This window comes from Bos indicus, chromosome 12 (genome assembly GCF_029378745.1).
Source record: "Bos indicus isolate NIAB-ARS_2022 breed Sahiwal x Tharparkar chromosome 12, NIAB-ARS_B.indTharparkar_mat_pri_1.0, whole genome shotgun sequence".
Classification (NCBI taxonomy): Eukaryota; Metazoa; Chordata; class Mammalia; order Artiodactyla; family Bovidae; genus Bos; species Bos indicus.
In genome coordinates this window covers 25,923,340-25,948,275 of record NC_091771.1, presented here as the reverse complement: position 1 = coordinate 25,948,275, position 24,936 = coordinate 25,923,340, and the positions used below count along the sequence as shown (strand labels likewise).

At 36.2% G+C, this 24,936-nt stretch overlaps 1 protein-coding gene across 6 annotated transcripts in view; it reads left to right on the top strand.

Annotated features, from left to right (window-relative positions):
- The window catches only part of NBEA (neurobeachin), a 674,548-nt gene that overhangs the window by 350,935 nt on the left and 298,677 nt on the right, over positions 1-24,936 (top strand). For all 6 annotated transcript variants that reach the window (XM_070800567.1, XM_070800569.1, XM_070800566.1 and 3 more), the window contains 2 exons: positions 1-109; positions 6,132-6,298. In XM_070800567.1, coding sequence (XP_070656668.1) covers positions 1-109; positions 6,132-6,298 — 276 coding nt within the window. The remainder of the gene's footprint in view (positions 110-6,131; positions 6,299-24,936) is intronic.

Sequence of the window (24,936 nt, the reverse complement as noted above, 5' to 3'; positions counted from 1 at the left end):
ATTGCTATGCCATGCTATGAAGGACCATATAGTTCGTGTTGCAAATGAAGCTGAGTTTATTTTGAACAGACAGAGAGCTGAGGATGTACATAAACATGCAGAGTTTGAGGTAAGGTTTTGGGAGTGAATTAAATTCTGCTTTTCTCTTACAAGTCAGTTGTCACCAATGGTAACCTTATATAAGTTTTTTTTTTTCGAGACGAAAGTTTCACTGAAGGCATTTCAGTTGTTTTTAAAAGCTTTAGTAAATGTCAGACAGGGCACTTATTTCTTATTACCTCATTTGCAATATGAAAAGACTACTCTAGCATTATGCTTAACCACTTGATAGACTGAGGTTGTTCTAACTTATTCTTAAAGGCACATACAGTTTTACAGTGCAGTTCCTTTAGTAATTTTTAAGCATAGTTTACACACCATTAGATATGGGTGTAATAGTGGTTATGTGAAGAAACAGTTTTACTCTTCTCTAATTTATTATTTAATAATGTATTCATCTCTATTTAGAGTGACCAAAGATCATTTTAGTTCATATTTTATTTTTATAATTTATACTTTATTAACAAATGAAGCAATCCTATTATATATGATGTATATGTAGATCTGTATGTATATATGGAAACATAATAGTTTGAAATCTTCATAAGCACAAATTATAATTTGCATAAAGAACAAACTATCATTTCTATTTTATATTCAAAAACTTAAGGTATTCCAAGTAGTACATAGTACATACTAATAGTTTTTAAAATAAATATTATTCTTATATTTCTAGCATGTCAATAATTATTTGACATATTACCCTGATTCAATAAACTTATTTTCAGAAATATTTAGGTGACCTGGTGTTAGACTTAGGTTGGCCTTGAAAATAATACCTAAGTCCACCAATTTATGCTCCTGATACAGCATATGAACAAGTGTCATGCAACTGGAAGCTAGAACCCATATTTCCAGTTTTGAGGTTTTTATCTCAATAAAGCAGCTGTCTTAGTCATGCAGGTTGATATAGGTCTAGAGATCTCTGATCTACCTCGCTGAAAATAAGGCAGAAATAACTGTTTTGTTATAATAACCATAATATCCACTTCATTTGTCAAATGAGACACCACACACCTGTCATATGGGATTGTAGCAGTCTTATTTGAAAAAAATATAAATTCTAATAAAAATACATCAACAGTTAAGTGTTTGTCAGAATGAAGTTTTGTATCTTTCCAACCATAAATAACATCGAATCTTTACAAATCAGGTATCATACTCTAATCTGGATGATGAGAAAAGATTAAGTTATCTGCTTTGAATAATATGTTTAGGTATAAGATATGTCAGAACTCTAGACAAAATAGCAATGTTCAGTTGACTTTTGACCTCTTTTAGTAATAAGGTTTAGAATATTAACTGAATTCCCTGCAGAATCAGTTTTGAGTTGATCATATTTCTACTAAGAAAAGCAAGTTATTTTGTGGGGATATAAGCAAATCAATATTTGACATGTGAAAGCATTTAAGATACATTTTCAAGCCATCAGATTTTAATTACAAGCTCTAACATATATTTAACCAAGATGATACTAAGCTAAGAGTGATGTTTTACAACCTTTGTACATTATTGTCCCCCTAAGGAAAATTTTTAAATAGTTGTCACCCTAATCAGCCCCTACCATGATTTATTATAATTATAGCCAATATGCTGTTTATTTGTTTGTGTACTGTGTATGCGTGCTTTATACATTTAAAGAGTAAGATTGTTTTCACACACCCTTAATACCATTTTCACCATCTTGGTGAAAATGAGATCTCTCTGATTAAGGACACACAGCTAAAGGAGGTATAGATGCTGTGAACGGAATGTGAACAACTCAGTGTTTTTAGATTGTGTACACATAAAATACTGATGTAAACCAAATTTTGAGAGTATTATCATTGTTACTTAATGAGCGTGCATTGTTTTTTTTAACCCAAATTTTCTATTTGTTCCTTTTAGGTTAAAGCTATATTAATAAAGTGCATTGATGTGTGTGTATCTGTGTGCATGTGTAGTTTACCAAACATATTCCACTTTTAAATTGTAATAGATTTTATAAAAGCCATAACATTTTATACTAGGACTTCTTGAGGAATTTCTATATCTCCCATATAAGCCTGTAATTAGGAAAAAAAGTATATTTAATTTGAGATGGGTACTTAACAGTTAAGTTTTTTGGCTAACCACTGTAATTGTTAAGGAAGAAAAATGAAAATTTAATTTTACTCTCCAATGAGCTAATGAAATATTAACCTCATTATGGAGACAGATCATTGTACTAATTGGTGAGTCCCTGTACAAAAAGATAAATTGGAAAATGAATTAATCCTTCTTAGGTTACTGAAGGATTATTTCTCTGGAAGACATGACTTTGGTAGTCTAAATCTAGAGATAGTTGAAAGGATTATGCTCATATACCTTCCATGAAGGATTTTTACTTTGTAATAATGAATGTGAACTCATTATATGTGTATTTTAGATGTATAAAACTTTTTTATAATTATATGACTCATATTAATACTTGATAATATTAAAATATTCAGTCACTGTATACGTAAATCATTATACAAAAAAGACTTAGGATTAAAGAGATGTTTCATCACATGTTCATGTTTGTATTGAACCTTTTTGATACACAAGATTGCCTATGTTTCTAATACCAATGAACTTGAATACATATAGCTGAGAGGACAACTGATTATTAGGTAGAGAAGATTAAGAGAGTAGTTATCATTCAACGACACTTTGAATACACTAAATTCCAGAGCTAAGATACTCTGTAGAGAAAATCTTGTTTTAGCCCTTTATTTTATGAATATAAAACTGAATACAGAGAAAAAAGAATTTACATAAAGTGTGAAATTGAATGAAACTCTAAATTCCTAAACTATCTTCTCTACCACATTGCCATTTATGGCATCAGGTCAGATCAGATCAGATCAGTCGCTCAGTTGTGTCTGACTCTTTGCGACTCCATGAATCGCAGCACGCCAGGCCTCCATGTCCATCACCAACACCCGGAGTTCACTGAGACTCATGTCCATCGAGTCAGTGATGCCATCTAGCCATCTCATCCTCTGTCGTCCCCTTCTCCTCCTGCCCCCAATCCCGCCCAGCATCAGGGTCTTTTCCAGTAGTCAACTCTTCGAATGAGGTGGCCAAAGTACTGGAGTTTCAGCTTTAGCATCATTCCTTCCAAAGAAATCCCAGGGCTGATCTCCTTCAGAATGGACTGGTTGGATCTCCTTGCAGTCCAAGGGACTCTCAAGAGTCCTTTCCAACACCACACTTCAAAAGCATCAATTCTTTGGCGCTCAGCCTTCTTCACAGTCCAACTCTCACATCCATACATGACCACAGGAAAAAACATAGCCTTGACTAGACGAATCTTTGTTGGCAAAATAATGTCTCTGCTTTTGAATATGCTATCTAGGTTGGTCATAACTTTCCTTCCAAGGAGTAAGCGTCTTTTAGTTTCATGACTGCAGTCACCATCTGTAGTGATTTTGGAGCTCAGAAAAATAAAGTGTGACACTGTTTCCACTGTTTCCCCATCTATTTCCCATGAAGTGGTGGGACTGGATGCCATGATCTTCGTTTTCTGAATGTTGACCTTTAAGCCAGCTTTTTCACTCTCCACTTTCACTTTCATCAAGAGGCTTTTTAGTTCCTCTTCACTTTCTGCCATAAGGGTGGTGTCATCTGCATATCTGCGGTTATTGATATTTCTCCCAGCTATCTTGATTCCAGCTGGTGTTTCTTCCAGTCCAGCATTTCTCATGGAACACTATTAAATGGCACAGTTTTGATTTATATATAATTATCAGGAACATAACATTTTTAAGTAAGACATTTCATTCCAATCCCAAAGAAAGGTAATGCCAAAGAATGCTCAAACTACCGTGCAATTGCACTCATCCCACACGCTAGTAAACTAATGCTCAAAATTCTCCAAGCCAGCCTTCAGCAATACATGAACCGTGAACTTCCAGATGTTCAAGCTGGTTTTAGAAAAGGCAGAGGAACCAGAGATCAAATTGCCAACATCCTCTTGATCATGGAAAAAGCAAGAGAGTTCCAGAAAAACATCTACTTCTGTTTTATTGACCATGCCAAAGCCTTTGACTGTGTGCATCACAATAAACTGTGGAAAATTCTGAAAGAGATGGGAATCCCAGACCACCTGACCTGCCTCTTGAGAAACCTGTATGCAGGTCAGGAAGCAACAGTTAGAACTGAACATGTAACAACAGACTGGTTCCAAATAGGAAAAGGAGTACGTCGAGGCTGTATATTGTCACCCCGCTTATTTAACGTCTATGCAGAGTACATCATGAGAAATGATGGGCTGGAGGAAGCAACAAGCTGGAATCAAGATTGCCAGGAGAAATATCAATAACCTCAGATATGCAGATGACACCACCCTTATGGCAGAAAGTGAGGAGGAACTAAAGAGCCTCTTGATGAAAGTGAAATAGGGGAGTGAAAAAGTTGGCTTAAAGCTCAACATTCACAAAACGAAGATCATGGCATCCAGTTCCATCACTTTATGGAAAATAGATAGGGAAACAGTGGAAACAGTGTCAGACTTTATTTTTCTGGGCTCCAAAATCACTGCAGATGGTGACTGCAGCCATGAAATTAAAAGACGCTTACTCCTTGGAAGGAAAGTTATAACCAACCTAGATAGCATATTAAAAAGCAGAGACATTTCTTTGTCAACAAAGGTCCATCTAGTCAAGGCTATGGTTTTTCCAGTGGCCATGTATGGATGTGAGAGTTGGACTGTAAAGAAAGCTGAGTGCCAAAGAATTGATGCTTTGAACTGTGGTGTTGGAGAAGACTCTTGAGAGTCTCTTGGATTGCAAGGAGATCCAACCAGTCCATCCTACAGGAGATCATTCCTGGGTGTTCATTGGAAGGACTGATTTTGAAGCTGAAACTCCAATACTTTGGCCACCTGATGTGAAGAGCTGACTGATTTGAAAAGACCCTGATGCTGGGAAAGATTGAGGGCAGGAGGAGAATGGGACGACAGAGGATAAGATAGTTGGATGACATCACTGACTCAATGGACATGGGTTTGGGTGGACTCCGCGTGTTAGTGATGGACAGGGAGGCCTGGCTTGCTGCAGTTCATGGATTCGCAAAGAGTTGTATACAACTGAGCAGCTGAACTGAGCTGATACTATATTGGGCTTCCGTGGTGGCTCAGATGGTAAAAAAAAAAAAATCTTCCTGCAATTCAGGAGACCTGGGTTCAACCCCTGGGTCAGCAAGATCCCCTGGAGGAGGGAATGGCTACCTACTCCAGTAATCTTGCCTGGAGAATTCCATGGATAAAAGAACCTGACAGGCTACAGTCCATGGTGTGGCAAAGAACTGGACATGACTGAACAATGAACACTTATATACTATATTAGGGGCTTCCCTGGTAGCTCAGCAGTAAAGAATTCCCCTGCCAATGCAGGATACCTGGGTTCAATCCCTCGGTCGGGACGATCTCCTGGAAAAGGAAATGGCAAACCACTCCAGTGTTCTTGCTGGGAAATCCCATCTATAGAGCGGCCTGGCAGGCTACCATCCATGGGGTCACAAAAAGTCAGACACTACGTAGCAACTAAACAGCAACAACAACATTGTATTGGTAAAATAATAAGTAGATTTGTATTTTTGATAAACTATTTTGTTTCTAAAATGCTCACTTTTAGAATATGTTAAAATCAGAATTTCAGAATTGGAAAGTAGATTAAAAGTCATAAATTATCTGATAATATTACTTAATGAGCTTTCCTTGGGACTCAGATGGTAAAGAATCTGCCTACAATGCGAGAGACCCAGATTATTAACATTCAAATTGCTTTCCATACACTTTATGTATAAACACATAGAAAGAACACAGTTTTACCAGTTTAAAAAGTGACCATATGTATATGCATATATATATACACATACATATATACTAGAATATCTTTCAAAATATTATATTATCTGAATTTTAAAAATTGAATTGATAATGATTACCCTTTAATTCAAGGCTAGATACCATTTCTTTCCTATATAGATAGAGGTGTATTATCATGCACTGTTGGTATTTCTTCTAGTCACAGTGTGCCCAATATGCTGCTGATAGAAGAGAGGAAGAGAAGATGTGTGACCATCTCATAAGTGCCGCAAAGCATCGGGACCACGTGACTGCAAATCAGTTGAAACAGAAAATCTTGAACATTCTCACAAATAAGCATGGTGCATGGGGAGCGGTTTCTCATAGGTGAGTTGTAAAAAAAAATACTAGAAGTAAAGAGTAACTCATAGGTTAATTTTAAAAGTTATAAATAAAAAATAACTATAAACTTAAAAATTACTCATAGACTATTATTTTAAAGTATTATAAATTGCTTAATTTTTTTCCTGAAATCTTTTTAATGACTCTTTAGAATGGCTTTAAAAGAAAATCTAAACTTTTACAAGTAATCTAATGGAAGTTATTTCTAATTTATAATTATGTATAACAATACAAAATTTGTTTAGACAAGTATTTTAGACTATCATTTCTCATATATAGCAAGAGTGTAGAAATGGTTTGTTTTTAATCTTTTAGAGTCAACTCTTCAAATTATTAGATTTATATCATTCTTAATTTTGCTTACATATAAGTAATAATATAAGCATGTATTATGGAGAAGTAATAACATTCTTTAAAAATATTTTATTTCATATTTCTCTATTCACTTTTTCTTAGGAAAGGTTTTCATCTCAAATTAGGCTATTTTTGAGACAATAATAAAGTGTTTTTCTACTAAAATTTTGTGGGTATAAAATTGTTTTGTTTTCTTCTGCACAATGTTTTCTAGAAAAATAGTAGTGAGTCAGGTCACTATATTTAGATTGCTAAGGTCCTTCATTTATATATATTAGGACTGTCTTATCTCATTGAATGTTTTTATCCAGTCTCTGTCTGGCAGAATTTAAGGGTTGGTTACCTGTGGAAAGGACACTAAGAAAAATTCTGGTAGAAGTGATTCTGTTAGCTAGAGAGAACATCTGGAATATGGCCAGGATAATAGTTGATCAACTGTCCTGGGATCTCAAGTATAAGATAGATTTAAGAAAACTTTATTATTTGAATTTAAAGTAATATTATAACATAAACATCTTTAAAAATAGCTAACTCTAGATATTTGTTTCTTATAATAATAACAATACCACCACATCTAACATTAATTAAATATTTATTGTTTGCCAGGCACTATACTAAGAATGTTAAATGAGATTTTTTTTTAACATTCAGAAAATCTCTATTAAGGTTGATACTGAATTTTTTTTTTCATATTACAATAAAGAAATTTGAAGATTTCAGAGTTTAAGTGAAACCTGTATAGTATCACACAGTTTTACAAGTAGAAGCAGACTGTATCAGTCAGGGTTCACCAGACAAACAGAAAAGATCCAACAGAATATATATAAGATACAGATATAGATGTAGGTATGGATATGAATATAGATATATAGATATTTATTTATTTTAAAGAATTGGCTCACATGCTTATGGGACCTGGCAAATCTGAAATCTGTAGGCTGGGCTGGCAGTCTGGAAGCACAGACAGGATTTCTGTCTTGAGGCAGAATTCCTTCTTCTCCAGGAAACCTAGGTCTTTTCTCTTAAGACCTTCAACTGATTAGATGAGTCCCACCCACATTACTGGGCATAATATCCTTTACTTATAGTCAACTGTTTATACATGTTATCACACCTACAAAATACCTTCACAGCAACATCTAGACTAGTATTTGATGAAACAGCTGAGCACCAAAGCCTGGCCTGCCCTCACATAATTAAATTATAGTCTGGTAGAAGGGGCTGGTAGTAAACAAATAATTACAGAAATAAAACATTAATAACAAAATTCAGCAAACGTTAGGAAAGAAAAATATAGGGTACTCTGAAAGAAAGAGTGTAACAGAGAATCTTTATTTTAGATTAGAGATTTCAGGGAAGACTTTTTCTCTTTTTTTTTCCTTTTTTTTTAATTTTATTTTATTTTTTAACTTTACAATATTGTATTGGTTTTGCCATACATCAACATGAATCCGCCACAGGTACACACATGTTCCCCATCCTTAACCCTCCTCGCTCCTCCCTCCCCATATGATTATCTCAATAGATGCAAAGACTTTTTCAAAGAAGGTCAGTTTAGGCCAAGTTTTGAGGGATGAGAAGGGAATCATCAGCAAAGTGTGGAATATAGAACATTAGGAGACAAACATTACAAAGACTCAGACTATAGAGATAATAAAATGAACAGAAAGGGGAGTTCTATGTCTACAGCTCAGTGAGTGGTGGGGGTGGTGTCTTGAGATGAGGCTGGAGAGGAACATATGAGCCTGATGATTTAAAGTCCTGTAGATCACAAGGATTTGTGACTTTATCCTAAGTGGCATGAAAAACAGTGAAGGGTTTTGAGCAGAAGGGTAACATGATCTGATTTATGTTTAAAAAGATTAGTCTGGCTGCTTTATGAAGACATATACTAGAAGAAATAGGAAAATATGGTCAACCTGTTTTAGCTGAGGTCACATGTCACCCTTTCTATAGAGTTTCCTGGGTTCTCTATCTTTTGTAAACCTGATTCCTCATAGTTTGTGATAATTATCTGTATTGCAACTGTCTGTGGTATATCACTTACTGTTTTATAGCAATGTAGATGTGCCTGCCTCTTCCAATAGCCTTGTAGTTTCCTCAGTGGAGAGGTTGAATACCACTTATAGATATATTCTTGTTATTAAATATATGTTAAATCTGAAGGAATTTCATCTCTATAATATTCTACTTCCTGTTTTATATAAAATGTTTAGTTTTAACATACAATTCCTTTTAATTTTATCTTTTGACTCAATTATGCTGCTCATTGGCTCTAACATATTTTAACTTTTGAATTCATATAATGTTATTGATCTTGATTTCTTCCCTGTGGAAAAACTAGAATTTGAGAGCTTTTTAAAAACATACATTACAAGTTGTATTGACAAGTATGTTGGTAGCACTAAGTAGAAGAAACAATCTATTAATATTAATTGTGATCTTGTTAATACTGTGAAATCTAAGATGACCAAAAAATTGACCTGCTTAGAAATAAAAAATATTCGTATCATAACTCATTCTCATTTAATGGCTATGAAACTTCATAGAATAGCATGCCATTGCTTCTAAAAAGTTATATAAATAAATATAACAGGTTCAAATGAGAGGATGGACATAGTTGTTGGATTTCAATCTGATAGTCTACACTTCCAAAACAAGACTTGATCTGTATCAAGAGTTCTCTCACTCTATCAATAATTTAAAATCAAAGTAATGAAATAACCCAAAATCAGCATTATAAGCACAAAATATTAACTTAAAGTAATGTAATTTAACACTAAAACATAAAGCAAGGAGTGAGCAGGTAGTATTTCAAGTGAAAATCATATACCTTTTTTTTTTTTAAACTTTACATAATTGTATTAGTTTTGCCAAATATCAAAATGAATCCGCCACAGGTATACATGTGTTCCCCATCCTGAACCCTCCTCCCTCCTACCTCCCCATACCATCCCTCTGGGTCATCCCAGTGCACTAGCCCCAAGCATCCAGTATCGTGCATCGAACCTGGACTGGCAACTCGTTTCATACATATACTTTTGAAACAAAGTCTAGATTTGAAATATTTTGAAACAGTCGTATTAACTTTCACTTCCTGGCTCCATTTCTCTGTCCTTTGACTTAAAATGTTTACTGATGCCATTTATAATGGGTATGAACTATAGCCACTGTACTCAGATTTTATTTAAACCTGAATTAATTTGCCCTGAGTCCCTTCCATGGGAGTTGGAAAACTCAGTCTTATTTATTAATAGGGCCCCACACACTCAAGGATTATGCTGAGATTCTGATAATCTTATTAATGTAAAGCTCTGGATCTTCATTTTACTCTGGGCTCTAGAGATACTCTTATTCTTAAAAGCAGGTCTGTTGCTGGACAAAATTAGACTTTAGTTTCTGCATTAATACAACGAGCTGTAGTACCTGGGGAACAGCTGCACATGTTCCTGCCCTTTCATTGGAAGTAAATGTACCATCTCACTTTCAGGACCCTCTTCTTACATCATCTTCTTAGTCTTACAATAAACTACCCAAACCCTGGATACCTCAGTCTCTTCTTCCCTTAAGACTCATTGTCCAGCATGTCTTCTGGGATAGTTCAGCTGCCTTTTAAAAGGAGTATCTCATATCTGCTAAGAAGGTAAAAATAGCCTCAGATTTCTAGATCCAAAACCCTGCTTATTTTGGAGAAGTTGGCATACAGCGTAGTGGGGATTTTGCTTAGTTTTCTGATCCGTTTTATTCCCTGGCTGGGACTTTTTTGCAACCATCTGTTTGAACTCTAGGTTCTGTAACCATGGAACAGATTTTCATTTTCCTTGGGTACTTGGAAATCTTTAACATTGGGTACTTGAATCTTTAACATTCAACTCATTGTATTCTAATTAATTTAGATCACTGATTCTAACCACTTTAATAGAAAACATACATCTAAAATTATGTAATGTCATTGTGACTTGATGATTAAATGGTTAGTAAAGAATCAAGAATGTTGTCCAGGTTGCTGTCATCACTCACCAGGTAATGGTGGTGCCATTCTTAGAACTCAGAAACACTGAAAGAAGTGGTGTAGATGGGAAGATGATTATTGAGTTTGCCTTGCCCAGATCATATTTTAATGGAAAAGTCTACCATAAAGAAGAAAATAGAGCTCCATATGATAGTAGGTCACTGTTCGTGCATGTGATGAACTTCTTAGACATGGCCAAATATATACTTCCAATCCCCAACAAATCTCATCTCTCTTATTCCTTGATTTACTTCTTTCTTTCATCTTCCACTCCCCATACAGCACACGTACACACATTGTCCCTCAACAGATCGTGTCAGCAATACATCTATATGTTTTCTTCTTCCAACCACCAAAAGTTGTTATAATATGGATTCTTGTAGGGTAGTGGGATTTTATTTTGAGTTAATTATACTATATTTTGAATTATTTTCCCAACTTCTCTGAGTGTATCACATGATGTTTTCTCTGATACAGCAAAACATTTGATTACAATAGATTACAAGGTCTGTACTCCATTTCCTTCCAAATAAAAGGAAGGAGCCTAATTGTAAATTTTTAAAATATGTAAGAAACTTCTTATATTCTGTCAATAGCCAAAAAGAGAAAGAACTGTATCTGTGACTATTAAGCTCTATCTTTAAATAGGTTTAAAAGTACATTATCTTTAATTCATTACTTCCAGGGTTGTTTATTGCTGGATAGTTTCATCAAGGCAAAGGAGTAAACATATTAAGTTAAAAATAAGAAAGTGATTGAAGTGATAGAGTGATAAGTGATAATTTAAATAGTTAAGGAAGGAAGCAAGTAAAGAAAGCAGGGGACTGATACACAGAAAATAATGGAGTCAAGAAAATAAGAGTCAGTGAACTGAAACTATGGGAATCTCTCAGATGTTTGATTTTAAGATTTAAGAAATATATAAGAACAGGTTAACACAACCAGAATGTGGTCATAAAAATACAATAATTAAGTGGAGTCAAGTTGAAAATCATAATAATGAGATCAAGAAACTGAAAGGATAGAATCTTGCATTTGGCACTTAAGTTGAATTGTTATTGTTTAGTCGCTAAGTCACTTCCGACTCTGTGAACCCATGGACTACAGCATGCCAGGCTTCCGTGTCCTTCAGTGCCTCCCAGAGTTTACTCAGATTCATCTCCACTGAGTTAGTGATGCTATCTAACCATCTTATTCTCTGCGGCCTTCTACTTTTGGCTTCAATCTTTCCCAGTATCACGGTCTTTTTAAGTGAGTCGGCTCTTTGCATAAAGTAGCCAAAGTATAGAAGCTTCAGCTTCAGCATCAGTCCTTCCAAAGAATATTGAGGGTTGATTGCCTTTAGGATTGACTGGTTTGATCTCCTTGCAGTCCAAGGGACTCTGCTGCTGCTGCTAAGTCACTTCAGTCGTGTCCGACTCTGTGCAACCCCATAGACGGCAGCCCACCAGGCTCCCCCGTCCCTGAGATTCTCCAGGAAAGAACACTGGAGTGGGTTGCCATTTCCTTCTCCAATGCATGAAAGTGAAAAGTGAAAGTGAAGTCGCTCACTTGTGTCCGACTCTTAGTGACCCCATGGACTGCAGCCCACCAGGCTCCTCCATCCATGGGATTTTCCAGGCAAAAGTACTAGAGTGGGGTGCTATTGCCTTCTCCACCAAGGGACTCTAAAGAGTCTTATCTACCACCACAATTCAAAAACATCAATTCTTTGGCATTCAGCCTTCTTTATAGTCCAGCTCTCACATCCATACACAACTACTAGAAAAACCATAGCTCTGACTGTACAGAATTTTGTTGGCAAAGTGATGTGTCTGCTTTTTTAATATCCTATCTAGGTTTGTCACACTTTCCTTCCAAGTAGCAAGCATCTTTGAATTTCATAGCTGCAGTCACCACTTGCAGTGATTTTGGAGCCCAAAGAAAGAAAATCTGTCACTGCTTTGACATTTTCCCCTTCTTTTTACCATGAAGTGGAGGTACTGGATGCCATGATCTTAGTTTTTTGAATGTTGAGTTTTAAGCTGGCTTTTTCTCTCTCCTGTTTCACCCTCATTAAGAGGCTCTTTAGTTCCCTTTACTTTTCTGTAATTAGAGTAGTGTCATCTGCATATCTGAGGTATTGATATTTCTCCTGACAATCTTGATTCCAGCTTGTGATTCATCCAGCTCGGTATTTTGCATGATGTATACAACCTTGACATATAATTACAGTATTTGGGATGGAAAGGAAAATTGTGAGCAGCTTCTGAGTCTTCAGTAAATGAAAGGAAAAGAATGTGAAGCTGGGAGAATATTCCAAATGGGGAAAAGACCAAAGTGGTATTACCAGATTCAGCAAATACCTTTAGAAGTATCAAAGTTCATCTTCCCTTAAAGAGAGAGAGAGAAAACTTTAACAGCCTGTCAGTCTCTCCAAAGTAAAATAATTTATAAAATGCTTTACATACCATTCAGTCCAGTTCAGTCGTTCAGTCGTGTCCGACTCTTTGCAACCCCATGAATTGCAACACGCCAGGCCTCCCTGTCCATCACCAACTCCTGGAGTTCACTCAAACTCAACGTCCATTGAGTCGGTGATGCCGTCCAGCCATCTCATCCTCTGTCATTCCCTTCTCCTCCTGCCCCAATCCCTCCCAGCATCACAGTCTTTTCCAATGAGTCAGCTCTTCGCATGAGGTGGCCAAAGTACTGGAGTTTCAGCTTTAGCATCATTCCTTCCAAAGAACACCAGTCCTTTAGAATGGACTGGTTGAATTTCCTTGCAGTCCAAGGGACTCTCAAGAGTCTTCTCCAACACCACAGTTCAAAAGCATCAGTTCTTTAGCTCTCAGCTTTCTTCACAGTCCAATTCTCACATCGATACATGACCACTGAAAAAACCATAGCCTTGACGAGACAGCAAAGTAATGTCTCTGCTTTTGAATATACTATCTAGGTTGGTCATAGCTTTCCTTCCAAGGAGTAATCATCTTTTAATTTCATGGCTGCAATCACCATCTGCAATGATTTTGCAGCCCCCAAAAAATAAAGTGTGACACTGTTTCCACTGTTTCTCCATCTATTTCCCATGAAGTGATGGGACCAGATGCCATGATCTTCGTTTTCTAAAAGTTGAATTTTAGGCCAAATTTTTCACTCTCCTCTTTTACTTTCATCAAGAGGCTTTTTAGTTCCTCTTCACCTCTGCCATAAGGGTGGTGTTGTCTACATATCTGCGGTTATTGATATTTCTCCCAGCAATCTTGATTCCAGCTTGTGCTTCCTCCAGCCCAGCGTTTCTCATGATGTACTCTGCATATAAGTTAAATAAGCAGGGTGACAATATACAGCCTTGACATGCTCCTTTTCCTATTTGGAACCAGTCTGTTGTTCCATGTCCATGGTTTTCTAAAACCAGCTTGAACATCAGGAAGTTCATGGTTCACATATTGCTGAAGCCTGGCCTGGAGAATTCTGAGCATTACTTTACTAGCGTGTGAGATGAGTGCAATTGTGCAGTAGTTTGAGCATTCTTTGGCGTTGCCTTTCTTTGGGATTGGGATGAAAACGGACCTTTTCCAGTCCTGTGGCCACTGCTGAGTTCTCCAAATTTGCTGGCATATTGAGTGTAGCACTTTCACAGCATCATCTTTCAGGATTTGAAATAGCTCAACTGGAATTCCATCACCTCCACTAGCTTTGTTCATAGTGATGCTTTCTAAGGTCTGCTTAGATATCACATTCCAGGATGTCTGGCTTTAGGTGAGTGATCACACCATCTTGATTATCTTGGTTGTGAAGATCTTTTTTTGTATTGTTCTGTGTATTCTTGCCACCTCCTCTTAATACATTCTGCTTCTGTTAGGTCCATACCATTTCTGTCCTTTATTGAGCCCATCTTTGCATGAAATGTTCCCTTGGTATCTCTAATTTTCTTGAAGAGATCTCTAGTCTTTCCCATTCTGTTGTTTTCTTCTATTTCTTTGCATTGATCACTGAGGAAGGCTTTCTTATCTCTTCTTGCTATTCTTTGGAACTCTGCATTAAGATGCTTATATCTTTCCTTTTCTCCTTTGCTTTTCACTTCTCTTCTTTTCACAGCTATTTGTAAGGCCTCCCCAGACAGCCATTTTGCTTTTTTGAGTTTCTTTCCATGGGGATGGTCTTGATCCCTGTCTCCTCTACAGTGTCACAAACCTCCATCCATAGTTCATCAGGCACTCTATCTATCAGATCTAGGCCCTTAAATCTATTTCTCACTTCTAGTGTATAATCATAAGGGATTTGATTTAGGTCATACCTGAATGGTCTAGTGGTTTTCCCTACTTTCTTCAAGCTGAGTACTGGAGAATTGATGCTTTTGAACTGTGGTGTTGGAGAAGACTCTTGAGAGTCCCATGGACTGCAAGGAGATCCAACCAGTCCATTCTAAAGCAGATCATGTCATCTGCAAATAGTGAGAGTTTTACTTCTTCTTTTCCAATTTGGATTCCTTTGATTTCTTTTTCTGCTCTAATTGCTGTGGCCAAAACTTCCAAAACTATGTTGAATAGTAATGGTGAAAGTGGGCACCCTTGTCTTGTTCCTGACTTTAGAGGAAATGCTTTCAATTTTTCACCATTGAGGATAATGTTTGCTGTGGGTTTGTCATATATAGCTTTTATTATGTTGAGGTATGTTCCTTCTATTCCTGCTTTCTGGAGAGTTTTTATCATAAATGGATGTTGAATTTTGTCAAAGGCTTTCTCTGCATCTATTGAGATAATCATATGGTTTTTATTTTTCAATTTGTTAATGTGGTGTATTACATTGACTGATTTGCGGATATTGAAGAATCCTTGCATCCCTGGGATAAAGCCCACTTGATCATGGTGTATGATCTTTTTAATGTGTTGTTGGATTCTGATTGCTAGAATTTTGTTAAGGATTTTTGCATCTATGTTCATCAGTGATATTGGCCTGTAGTTTTCTTTTTTTGTGGGATCTTTGTCAGGTTTTGGTATTAGGGTGATGGTGGCCTCAAACCCTAAAGAGTCCACCAGAAAATTACTAGAAATAATCAATGACTACAGTAAAGTTGCAGGATATAAAATCAACACACAGAAATCCCTTGCATTCCTATACACTAATAATGAGAAAACAGAAAGAGAAATTAAGGAAACAATTCCATTCACCATTGCAACGGAAAGAATAAAATACTTAGGAATATATCTACCTAAAGAAACTAAAGACCTATATATAGAAAACTATAAAACACTGGTGAAAGAAATCAAAGAGGACACTAATAGATGGAGAAATATACCATGTTCATGGATTGGAAGAATCAATATAGTGAAAATGAGTATACTACCCAAAGCAATTTATAGATTCAACGCAATCCCTATCAAGCTACCAACAGTATTCTTCACAGAGCTAGAACAAATAATTTCACAATTTGTATGGAAATACAAAAAACCTCGAATAGCCAAAGCGATCTTGAGAAAGAAGAATGGAACTGGAGGAATCAACCTACCTGACTTCAGGCTCTACTACAAAGCCACAGTCATCAAGACAGTATGGTACTGGCACAAAGACAGAAATATTGATCAATGCAATAAAATAGAAAGCCCAGAGATAAATCCACGCACATATGGACACCTTATCTTCGACAAAGGAGGCAAGAATATACAATGGATTAAAGACAATCTCTTTAACAAGTGGTGCTGGGAAATCTGGTCAACCACTTGTAAAAGAATGAAACTGGACCACTTTCTAACACCATACACAAAAATAAACTCAAAATGGATTAAAGATCTAAACGTAAGACCAGAAACTATAAAACTCCTAGAGGAGAACATAGGCAAAACACTCTCCGACATACATCACAGTAGGATCCTCTATGACCCACCTCCCAGAATATTGGAAATAAAAACAAAAATAAACAAATGGGACCTAATTAACCTTAAAAGCTTCTGCACATCAAAGGAAACTAATAGCAAGGTGAAAAGACAGCCTTCAGAATGGGAGAAAATAATAGCAAATGAAGCAACGGACAAACAACTAATCTCAAAAATATACAAGCAACTCCTACAGCTCAACTCCAGAAAAATAAACGACCCAATCAAAAAATGGGCCAAAGAACTAAATAGACATTTCTCCAAAAAAGACATACAGATGGCTAACAAACACATGAAAAGATGCTCAACATCACTCATTATCAGAGAAATGCAAATCAAAACCACTATGAGGTACCATTTCACACCAGTCAGAATGGCTGCGATCCAAAAGTCTACAAATAATAAATGCTGGAGAGGGTGTGGAGAAAAGGGAACCCTCTTACACTGTTGGTGGGAATGCAAACTAGTACAGCCACTATGGAGAACAGTGTGGAGATTCCTTAAAAAACTGGAAATAGAACTGCCTTATGATCCAGCAACCCCACTGCTGGGCATACACACTGAGGAAACCAGAAGGGAAAGAGACACGTGTACCCCAATGTTCATCGCAGCACTGTTTATAATAGCCAAGACGTGGAAGCAACCTAGATGTCCATCAGCAGATGAATGGATAAGAAAGCTGTGGTACATATACACAATGGAGTATTACTCAGCCATTAAAAAGAATACATTTGAATCAGTTCTAATGAGGTGGATGAAACTGGAGCCTATTATACAGAGTGAAGTAAGCCAGAAGGAAAAACATAAATACAGTATTCTAACGCATATATATGGAATTTAGAAAGATGGTAACAATAACCCTGTGTACGAGACAGCAAAAGAGACACTGATGTATAGAACAGTCTTATGGACTCTGTGGGAGAGGGAGAGGGTGGGAAGATTTGGGAGAATGACATTGTAACATGTAAAATATCATGTAAGGAACGAGTTGCCAGTCCAGGTTCGATCCACGATACTGGATGCTTGGGGCTAGTGCACTGGGACGACCCAGAGGGATGGTATGGGGAGGGAAGAGGGAGGAGGGTTCAGGATGGGGAACACATGTATACCTGTGGTGGATTCATTTTGATATTTGTCAAAACTAATACAATTATGTAAAGTTTAAAAATAAAAAATAAAAATAAAAAAAAAAATAAATAAATAAAGCAGATCAGTCCTGGGTGTTCTTTGGAAGGAATGATGCTAAAGCTGAAACTCCAATACTTTGGCCACCTCATGCGAAGAGCTGACTCATTAAAGATTCTGATGCTGGGAGGGATTGGGGGCAGGAGGAGAAGGGGACGACGGAGGATGAGATGGCGGGATGGCATCACCAACTCAATGGACATGAGTTTGGGTGAACTCCAGGAGTTGGTGATAGACATGGAGGCCTGGCGTGCTGCGGTTCATGGGGTTGCAAAGAATCGGACACGACTGAGCAACTGAACTGAACTGAATGGTCTAGTGGGTTTTCCCTACTTTCTTCATTTTAGGTCTGAATTTGGCAATAAGGAGTTCATGATCTCAGCCATAGTCATCCCGGTCTTGTTTTTGATGACTATATAGAGCTTCCCTATTCTTTGGCTGCAAAGAATATAATCAATCTGATTTCGGTGTTGACCATCTGGTGATTTCCACGTGTAGAGTCTTCTCTTGTGTTGTTGGAAGAGGGTGTTTGCTATGACCAGTGCCTTCTCTTGGCAAAACTCTATTCACCTTTGCCCTGCTTCATTCCGTAACCAAGGCCAAATTTGCCTGTTACTCCAGGTCTTTCTTGACTTCCTACTTTTGCATTCCAGTCCCCTGTAATGAAAAGGACATCTTTTTTGGGTGTTAGTTCTAAAAGGTCTTGTAGGTGTTCATAGAACCATTCAACTTCAGCTTCTTCAGCGTTACTGGTTGGAGCATAGACTTGGATTACTGTGATATTGAATGGTTTGCCTTGGAAATGAACAGAGATCATTCTGTCCTTCTTGAGATTGCATCCAAGTACTGCATTTGGAACTCTTTTGTTGACCATGATGGCTACTCCATTTCTTCTCAGGGGTTCTGCCCACAGTAGTAGATATAATGGTCATCTGAGTTAAATTCACCCATTCCAGTCCATTTTAGTTTGCTGATTCCTAGAATGTCGATGTTCACTCTTGCCATCTCCTGTTTGACCACTTCCAATTTGCCTTGATTCATGGACCTGACATTCCAGGTTCCTATGCAATCTTGCTCTTTACAGCATCGGACCTTGCTTCTATCACCAGTCACATCCACAACTGGGTATTGTTTTTGCTTTGACTCCATCCCTTCATTCTTTCTGGAGTTATTTCTCCACTGATCTCCAGTAGCATATTGGGCACCTACTGACCTGGGGGGTTCCCCTTTCAGTATCCTATCATTTTGCCTTTTCATACTGTTCATGGGGTTCTCAAGGCAAGAATACTGAAGTGGTTTGCCATTCCCCTCTCCGGTGGACCACATTCTGTCATATAACATTAGAATGACATAATCTACACAAATGAAAATAATGAAGAAAATCAATAAACAAATATAAAATAATAAAACTCACAAAAATTAGACACTTTCTCAGGCATTGACATAATTAGTTTTATTTTTTTTTCATAATTAGTTTTAAAATAAAAATTAATGTTTTGGATCTCCACAGTAACAAAACTTCTCCTTGACCTTCAAATAGCATAAAGTTAAAAATTTTTTGACCACTTGAAATAAGTGCCTAGAGTCAAATTAAGTTTATCACAGTACCTCAGTCCTTTATTTGGCTGCTAATTAAAATATTCATATACCAAACTGTAGAAAATATTTTTCAGGCAGTAGCATCTGTTATCTTGGCAGTGGCAATTTTGTAAGAATCATTGGCGATAGTACATTATTAGGCTGTTGAGAAAACTCTCTGGATGCCTTTGAGGTAACTGTTTTTATAAGCGTGCTTTTTTGATATTTTTTAAAGATATTTTAGATATTTTTACTTAAATATCACTACACTCCCTAAAATAATGTGTTAAACTCATTGACTTTTTGAAACTCATGAAATGACATGAAAACATTCTTACAAACATTTAAGAATTTGAATTTGAACAATATTTTCCTCAGCAAATACCCTTTTTATAACTACATCATTTTTGCTTTTATAAATGAGTAGTTTACAGTGATACTGCTCTATATTTTATGCACACTAAAATTTTATGGATTAAAATGTGAAATTGCTTTTAATATTTGTGTTTACAAGTCGTTTTGTGTCTTTTGTCAACAAGGGTTGCCTGTTTAGTTGGAAAGTGCCATTGCCCTAGAGTGCTGTATTTTGAAGTCATCTGTCACAAATACAATGTAGAGAGAGAAGACTATTTATGTTTATGGCATTTTAAGTAACTGAGTTAAACCCTTTGGAATATAGAGAAATGGCTTATTTACTGTCATCACTGTTCACTTAATCTTGTGACCCTGACATGATAGCATTCCCATAAATCTCCCATGTTGTAGTTCAATAAAACAGATGAACATCAAAATGTAATGATTGTTTCAGCTTTAGGAATTAACTCTGTGATGGAATAAATGTGGCCCAGATAGTGATACTACAGATGCATTTTACCATTCCCTTTTTCTAATAAGTAATGCTAGAAAATAATTATTTATTGTAATTTGTACTCTATTTTCAGATAGTATTTTCAGTATCTAATACTCATTAAGAAAAAAAGAAAATAAATGCAAATAATATACATATTGTGACTATTTTTTAAAGTTTCATTTTTTGGCATTTTAAGATTATTAATGTTAATATAATAAGGTTGGTTTTTACAAGGATGTTTTAATATAGCTTTGTCCTATACTGTGTTTTCATTGTATCACATCCTTGTGTTAGTTTTTTTCTGTATGCACTTTTTTTAATATTTGAGATTATATGGTTTCTCAAACATAAAGTCTTAATGTCTGTTTATCTGTTTGTTTTATCCCACTTTTTTGTAAACAACTAGTGAGGCATTCTGAAAAACAGCAAAAACAAAAATTGAGGGTATTGAGTCATTCAAGAAGGAAAAAAAAAGTGTGGCCCTAGGATAATTAGTGGAAGAAACTAAAAGTCTATACCTGAGACCATCTCCACAACCAGAAGAAAATCCAACGTTTGTTCAACATTTTGTGAAAGTAAATGTTATTAATACTCTTATTGCAATGATCTTAGTTTACATTTGTCTCCTACCAACTTCATATGTAAAAAACTTTTTGTCAGTTTTGTTTGGCATGGTAAAACCTTTAATCCTCTTTTTAAATAGGATTTGGTACTTTGGCTACTATTAATCCAATTTGCATGGTAATAATAAATTCTAAACTTGAAATGTGTGCTATATAATGTAAAATCTGTGGGGAGAATTCTTCTGTGGGGGAAGCATGGTATTTATATTTTTATAATATTACTTTAGAAATATAAAAATCTGTAAAACAAGCCCATAAGCATTTTAGTAGCAATTCAGGAAGGAAACAAAGAAAATGAAGCCCTGAAGTCTGTCAGGAAAGACCAATTACTGATATGATACAAGTCCCCAGAAAAATAAGATGAATCATGTATCTTTACTAATTGAATCTTAGGCCATTAGCATCAAGTTGAAAACAATCTTCCATGAAGAAAAGGCTGATGTGTATCATTAAAGATATAATCAGCTCCTTTACTTTTAGGTATAGACAACTGAGCCCTAAGAAAAACTGTTTTAAGAGCTTTTCAAGCTAATATAAGCCCTAAAAACTTGATTCATATGATTTTTGTAGAAGCTACAAATTGTAATATCTCTTTGTAGACAGTAAGACAGAAACTCTTTTCTTTCAAGTGGAGTTCTTTGGTGTTACCATTATTCAGTAAATAGTTACCAAATTGCAGTCAAACACTCTACAGATGAAGATGCAGTTCAGAGCCAGGGAATGGGATATTCCATCAAGAGGGTTTTTATGCCTTTTGAATCTTAATATAAATTTTAAAATTGAGTACGGCTGACTTTTGTATGAAGAAAGACATTTGAGGGCTAGGCAATAAAATATGCCAAATATAAACCATCACACAGGCATTTTTAAAGCTTTAGATTTATCAGCTGAGAAGCTGAGTGTGTTTTAGTGTACTTTAAGGTACATTATTAAGCAGTAAGTTAACATATGAAAAAGATAAGTAGCAAAATACCTTGTTAACTTCTTTAAGAGTAGTCATTACAAATATAATAATTGAGTGATAATTACAATTTTCACCTTACAGTAGATTTGATGGTGTCATGGTCCGAGTTATGTGAGCATTGGTTTCAAGTATTGCTAGTTCAGAGGCACTAACTTGATGTTCAAGGGCACTGTTCCCTGAAGGAATAGTTGCTACTTACTTTAAAGTAAAATTGGTAAATCAGTTAATTTTTATGTAATTCTGTGTCACATATAGGTCTTTTAAATCCATATCAGAAGTAAAGTTTTCTTTTCTGGTTTAACCTAATTACTGCTTATTTACCATCTCCCAGATCGTTTTGATGAACCCTCAACTTTGGTAACTCATTTGATCTATAAAATGAGTCATCTTATAATACAACCTAACATATGCTCCACAAAGCACCTTTGTGACTACTCTCTGCTCATCTAATTTTGGTATATATAATTCAGGACCTAGAGGAATAAAATACCTCACATTTGTCACTTTGTGTTTCTTGAGGTTCTTCAATATCTATTCTGTCCAACTTGAAGCCCTGCCATTTTAATAATGCTTTTCACTTTGAAATTACAGTTTCATCCATCGTCCTGCAACCCAAGATTATTTGTTTTTATTCGGAGTATATATTATAAATCCCTTTACATTAGTATTCTTTGTTTCATCTTTCAAAACATTCTGTACTCCAAATATTTTAAAATTACCTCTCTGATCTCTTTTTCACATTTAAAATTTACATTATTATTGATATAGCCAGCTCTTAAGTAGGTTGTGATGGTTAAAAACAGTAAGTACAAATGTTAGTTATTTTAATTCTTATGATTATTTCACTCCTTACCCCATATTTCCCCAAAGGATAACGTCTTAAATATTAAAAAATCCAAAAATACTTAAATTACACCTAAAAAGTAGTATATCAACTCAGTTCAGTGTGTTTTGGGTTTCAGATGCTAGGGCTAGAAAGTATGGTTAAGGAGGGTTTGCTATTCCAGCCTCTGCCCAGAATCAAACACTCAGACCATCCCAGCATGTGTTTGTTGTCCACAGACTGACTTGTTGAAATGCCACCTGGTCAGATTAGAATTTCCAACTATTTACTTGACGTCTGTGAGAGCTTAAAGTGGAGAAGATTGAACTTAAGTGTTACATTTTTGGTTTAGTTCCTTCCTCCTCGCTTCTTTAACACATTTTTACTTGGCTTATATCCCTGCCATACATGTATATTTATCTTTTTACTTTACTACCCAAACCCCAAGTTCCTCAGGAGCCAAAGTTCTTTGTATGTATCAGAGTACCTGACATGTAAGAGGTGGTCTGTAAATAAATATTGCTGAGTAAGTGAGGAGGTAATTGAATGAAAGAATGAATGAATGCAGGAGTTCAAAGTACCTATAACTGGTCCCAAAGGATTCTGAAATGTTACCAAATGTACTCAATAAAGAATAATAATATTATTTAGGTTTATTTGCTAATGTTTCAGAAATTATTAAGTTTGGATAAAGTACTAAATAAGGACTTTACTTCAGCCTCCACCTCTGACTTTCTTTTTTTACCTTGCAATATAGAAAGAATGAGCAATACTATAATTCAGAATATTTTGAATATATTAACTACAATATTTTGTGTGTTTAACAGAATTCTAATTTTCAGTGCATCATTTGTTAAACTTTGAACATAAGAAAAATAAACTAAATTGATAAATGTAAAATTTAAGTTCATTACATGAACTTAAGTTATATTATTATTAAAATACTTACATGCTTTATAAGTATTAATTAAATAATTATATAGATAGTATTACGTTCAAGGACTCAGACTTGAGTAAAATTTATCTCCAGAGCTGAATATTTGTGTAACTTTGGTAAATTTCCTAAATTCTCCAAGCTTCAATATTTTTCATTTATAAAATACAACATAATAACTATTTCATACAATTGTGGAATATAAATTAGATAAATTAGAAAACAATATCCTACTGCATCTTCCTGCCAGTACAGGAGACACAAGAGACATGGATTTGATCCCTGGGTCTGGAAGGACCCCTGGAGTAGGAAATGACAAACCACTCCAGTATTATTGCCTGGAGAATTCCATGGACAGAGGAGCATGGCAGGCTACAGTCCATGGAGTTGCAAAGAGTTGGACATGACTGAGCACTCGCACACTATTCCTATTCTACACTATCCTGCAACATTTTATCTAGTGGTTATTAAGAAATTAATATTTTAAGCCCACAATATTAACAGACACTTAAACATATCTTCGGAGAAGGCAATGGGACCCCACTCCAGTACTCTTGCCTGGAAAATCCCATGAACAGAGGAGCCTGGTGGGCTGCAGTCCATGGGGTCGCTAGGAGTCGGACACAACTGAGTGACTTCACTTTCACTTTTCACTTTCATGCATTGGAGAAGGAAATGGCAACCAATCCAGTGTTCTTTCCTGGAGAATCCCAGGGACGGGGGAGCCTGGTGGGCTGCCATCAATGGGGTCGCACAGAGTCAGACACAACTGAAGCGACTTAGCAGCAGCAGCAGCAAACATATCTTTACCAGTCTGATTTCTAATTACTTACCTTATGGTTTTCTTTTATACTTCTCACTGTCATCTAAATGAAAGCATTTAGTAATTGGCATTCAGTTCAGTCGCTCAGTCGTGTCCGACTCTTTGCGACCCCATGAATTGCAGCACGCCAGGCCTCCCTGTCTATCACCAACTCCCAGAGTTCACTCAGACTCACAGCCATCGAGTCAGTGATGCCATCGAGCCATCTCATCCTCTGTCGTCCCCTTCTCCTCCTGCCCCCAATCCCTCCCAGCATCAGAGTCTTTTCCAATGAGTCAGCTCTTCACATGAAGTGGCCAAAGTACTGGAGTTTCAGCTTTAGCATCATTCCTTCCAAAGAACACCCAGGACTGATCTGCTTTAGAATGGACTGGTTGGATCTCCTTGCAGCCCAAGGGACTCTCAAGAGTCTTCTCCAACACCACAGTTCAAAAGCATCGATTCTCCAGTGCTCAGCTTTCTTCACAGTCCAGCTCTCACATGCATACATGACCGCTGGAAAAACCATAGCCTTGACTAGACGGACCTTTGTTGGCAAAGGAATGTCTCTGCTTTTGAATATGCTATCTAGGTTGGTCATAACTTTCCTTCCAAGGAGTAAGCATTTTTACAAATATAT